Genomic DNA, 4,524 nt, shown 5'->3' with positions numbered 1-4,524 from the left:
GTGTTACAACCTGTCAATCAAAGCAGCTTCCTGGGGGAAAGGGGGAGGGGTTACCTTGTGACCCGGGACTCGCTGGGTCCCACCTGGTGGTCCGACCACGAAGTGAACGTCTGCCATCATCTCATTGTTGAACATGACTGAATTCCTTCAAACACAAAACAAGAAACATCCTGTCTGTGTGACGTCACGGGTGTCTGTGTGACGTCACGGGTCAAAGGTCAAAGGTTCAGGAACAAGAACTGATGATCCAGAACCACTTTAAAAGGACTACAATAGTCTGGATCTTTGGGAGGAATCAAAAGACCTGAGAACTGGACCAGGACTGGATCTGGACCAGGACTTTTTTCACTACATCAGCATCTATTTAAAGAGTTTAATCTGTAAAAACGGAACCATTTATCGTTTGGACCCCAGAGTTCTGGACTCTAGTTTGAGCCAGACTTCTACAGGACTCCTTCAGACCTGGTCCAGGTTGTCCCCATAGACTCACCTCTCCCGGATGGTCGGGTACAGACCCTGCCAGCTGAAGCAGCCCTGCGCCGTGTTGTTGTTGCTGAGGTTCTGCCGGTTCTGGTTCTGGATGGAGGCGGACACCAGTTTCTTGGTGGGGAACAGCTCTGCAGCCATCCTCGTCCAGTCAGACCGCAGAACGGATCATGGCAGCTCCTGGACCCGGACCGAACCGTTCGAGGAGCCGAACAGAACTCCAGAAATCTGCTGGTTCTTAGCTTTAAGCTAGCATTAGCCTCAGAACCGCTTCGAGCCGAACACCGACGGAGGGTTCGGGCTGTCAATCTCCTCCCTGAAACTGACAGGAACCTGAGTCCAGATTAAATTAATCTGAGTCCAGATTAAATTAAACGATATTTATTAAAAGAACGGAGAAAGACGCTAACCCATGGGCTAACCGTGTCACAGCGGACAGCCAATCAGAAAGCAGCTTCTTCTTCTTCTTCTCTGTTTTTAATGTTGTTCAAAGTGAAGCTCGGTCACACAGCGCCACCTGCCGGACAGAGACAAACTTCCATCGTTTGTCCTTTTATTTTATTTTATTTTATTTTATTTTTATCTTTATTGGAACAAAACATCAGTACACAACAACCGAGTGGATGAAACATACAGAACACAACACTTACATGAAACAGCATAAACAAATAAATATAAAGTTTCACATCAGGCCTTTTCATTGGAAGAACATTTATTTCCACATCCTTGATAAAATGAACAAAACCAAGCTTTTTATTACTAAATTTACATTTATGGATATAAAATGTAGCCAAAAATAATTAACAAGTTTATTATAAAAAGCATTTAGCGTCCTTTCTGGGGAACCTAGAAAAACAAAAACCGTCATTTTATCCGGTCCAGTCCAGTCCGGTCCGGTCCAGAGTGGTTGTTCCTCAGTTCTCCATCACCTGGTTGATGGTTCTAACTGGGATAAAATGCTTTTAGGATTCCTCCCGACTTCTGTCTGAACCACTATCTGCAAAACATGAACAAATAGTTTATGAAAATGATTACTACTGATTAATATGAATTCTTCACAGTATTCTGGCTGAAGCAGTTTGCAGTGTCTCTGGGACAGAGCTTTGAGTTTTAAACAGACACCTCCTGTCTTCTTACTGTTAACAACACATCTCATAAGCTAATGACAGGATCATAATGAAACTCTCACATAATCATATCTGAACTGATTAACTTTTAGGGTCAATCCCACTTAAGATGGCCACAAAATGAGGGACTACAAATAAAAACTACAAAGATGGCTGCCACCCTGTCAGACACATGGAGTTACACAGATCTACAGTAAACATGTATTTTATATTCTACTCATAAAATTTACTGTGTACTTGTCAGTGAGGCTATTATTATTATTATTATTATTATTACACACGTATATTTTGTTGGTGTGTTTTTGTTTTCTCTTGTAGGTGTGAGGCAGACTATAAATGTTTTCTTAAAGCATTTCTCTCATATCTCCTTGTTTCCCTTTCAATCTCTTTTTTCACTTTTCTCTTTTTTTCTTTGTTTACTTTTTCAGTTTCAGTGTCCGCTACGAATTAATCCCAAAAGAATTTAGAATAAAAGGTTTGAATATATATCAAGTGGAGCATGGTGGTAAAATGTCACTGCTGCACCTGTGRAAGTAAAACTGTTGGGCTTCAGTTGGACACACTGCCGGACAGGACACTGTAAAATAAATAAATAAATAAAACACAGTAAGCTAAGCTGTTACAGCTAGAAGATACAGAACACTAGCTAAAAGGAGTTCAACATGAGCTAAAAGCAGCTAAATGTTAGCAAAAATAGCTAAAGCTAAAACTGAAAAGAAAGCAAGAAGCTAAATTTGGGGAAAATGTTTAAAAGTAACCAGGAGACCCTAACCTTAGCTGAACAGTAGCCTAAGACAAAAACAGTTGTAGCTGAAACAGATTTTTAAGGAAACGAAACATTTTAATGTGTTTCTGTGGAAACTGTTTGTAAAKAATTCAACGTTTAGAAAAGGAGGTGAACATTTAGCCATGCACACAGCCAACAGTACAGCTTGTGATCCAGTGTTTTCACACTGTTCCTCTCAGAGCAGCTGCTGATGATCAACTTCATTTAATCTTCAGTAAATTATGAACCGGCTGCAGATGATCTTAAACAGTTTCTAAGAAAAAGTTCAACTTTGAGGAAACGTTCCTGTGAGGAGACAAAACAGTTAGGGTTGTTGTTCAGAATCACGTTTTCTTTTATTGTTTCCATAAATGAGTCATGCTTGTGTGTGGAAGAAACCAAACTGTGACTGAAAACACGTGAACTTTCTGTACAGCAGATGGACTGACCCTGGACCAGTTCTCAGAGGGGTCAGCTTTCTGGTCTCTGATGGTAAAAACAAACATCTTAAAGCTCAGAGAAGTGGTTTCTGCTTCAGTTTATCTGATAAATCAGCTCGTTTACAGCAATCATCAGGTGTTTCAAACTGAACATTAAATAAATAAATATGAAAAATCAACAACAGYTTTCATTCATAAACAATAAAACTTTCACCTAAATCTGGTTTGAAATAAAAAGCTCTGGTTTTGGGGAACATTTAGCAGGAACCAGCTCAGTTTAGGATTTTCACTGAGAAATCAATTAATTTACTTTACATAGATGAAATCTTTTAGGAAACTTTCAGACAAACTGAATCTTTTCTCCTGAAGCTAAAAACTAAACTCATCTGTTTCARTCTGAAGCCAAAAGCTGCAACTGCTTCACTTTACCCTTAAAAACAGCTTTATTTAGAAAACTCTTGGGTCTAATGTTTGACAGAAACATTTTCAGGATCAAACAGAAACGTCACGACAGGAAGCAGAAACTAAAAATTGAATTCAGATTAAAGTTTGTTTTCTTCACTCATTTAAAAAGAATAATAAAAAAAATAGTTCCCTTAAAATCATTTTGTCCACCTGGTTGATAAATAGATTTGTTTCAACACAAACTGTACATCAAACTTTTTACAAGATTTAGATAAAATAAAAACTTCTGAAAGTTTCAAAATAAAAGCATGTTGTAGTGCTGAGACGTGAAGTCATGAACTTTTCAAGTAGAACAGAATAAAAATTTTTTACCTGCGTCTGAAACATYAAACATTTAGAAAACTACTGAATTATTAAATCCATGTTTCCAGGACATTTCCAGGACGTTTCCAGGATGTTTCCAGGTGGTCAGTTTATAATGCATCTACAGATCTAAGCATGAATGAGGTTGTTTACAACAATCAGCTGAGTCACCTCAGGAGAATCTCTTTGATTATTTTGGCCCCTGAATAAATAAAAGGAAAACTTGGCAGCAGAAGTTTTTCTGCAGGCTCGTCTGACAGGAAATTCAAAGCAGCCGAAGGTTCATCAACTTCCTGTCTGTTCATCAACTTCCTGTCTGTAAACAAACTTTAGAATAACAAGGTTTTTATGAAAATCTGATTGAACTTTGGTTCTTTGAGAGATGATTTTTTGCATGTGAACCAACAGGAACCCAGCTTTAAACCATCTGAAACCCAGAGCAGCTCAGAGGTTTTACCTCTACCTGCAGGGGAAGCCAGCTGAAGATGGGACCAAATAAAATTTTAGTTTTAGGCTGCAGGAAGAACTCTGGACCATAAACCATCAGACTGACATCAGAACCTGAGTCTAAACCTCGTGCTTTCATTGGATCACCAACACCATAAAATATGTTGTAGAAGAATAAAGGCACATATAAAAACAAATATTCTGTAAAAACAACACAGCTGAATTCAGACTCCCCTGACATCAGAGACTCCTCCAACCTCAGAGACCTCTCCAACCTCAGGGACTCCACCAACCTCAGAGACTCCTCCAACCTCAGAGACTCCTCCAACCTCAGAGACTCCACCAACCTCAGAGACTCCTCCAACCTCAGAGACTCCTCCAACCTCAGAGACTCCACCAACCTCAGAGACTCCACCAACCTCAGAGACTCCACCAACCTCAGAGACTCCACCAACCTCAGAGACTCCACCAACCTCAGATACTCCTCCAA

General features: G+C 39.6%; 2 protein-coding genes across 4 annotated transcripts in view; both read right to left on the bottom strand.

Annotated features, from left to right (window-relative positions):
• Window positions 1-54: 54 nt before the first annotated feature.
• LOC106535051 (BTB/POZ domain-containing protein 3) lies at window positions 55-1,017 on the bottom strand (the record flags this gene model as incomplete). The annotated part of the gene is given in 2 exon segments (XM_014031922.1): window positions 55-145; window positions 491-1,017. Coding segments are annotated over 2 exon segments (228 nt in total), but the record flags the coding sequence as incomplete, so codon positions are not given.
• A 1,699-nt stretch (window positions 1,018-2,716) lies between these two features.
• LOC106535048 (striatin) overlaps window positions 2,717-4,524 on the bottom strand; it is an 18,580-nt gene continuing 16,772 nt past the window's right edge. For 2 of the 3 annotated variants that reach the window (XM_014031917.1, XM_014031918.1), the window contains exon 19: window positions 2,717-4,507. The gene's annotated coding sequence lies outside the window, so the exon portion shown is untranslated. The remainder of the gene's footprint in view (window positions 4,508-4,524) is intronic. The other variant, XM_014031916.1, reaches the window with a different exon arrangement.

This window comes from Austrofundulus limnaeus, unplaced genomic scaffold (assembly GCF_001266775.1).
Source record: "Austrofundulus limnaeus strain Quisiro unplaced genomic scaffold, Austrofundulus_limnaeus-1.0 Scaffold1347, whole genome shotgun sequence".
In the NCBI taxonomy this organism is placed as follows: Eukaryota; Metazoa; Chordata; class Actinopteri; order Cyprinodontiformes; family Rivulidae; genus Austrofundulus; species Austrofundulus limnaeus.
Note: the sequence above shows the minus strand (reverse complement) of the source record. Positions and strands in the feature narration are given on the sequence as shown.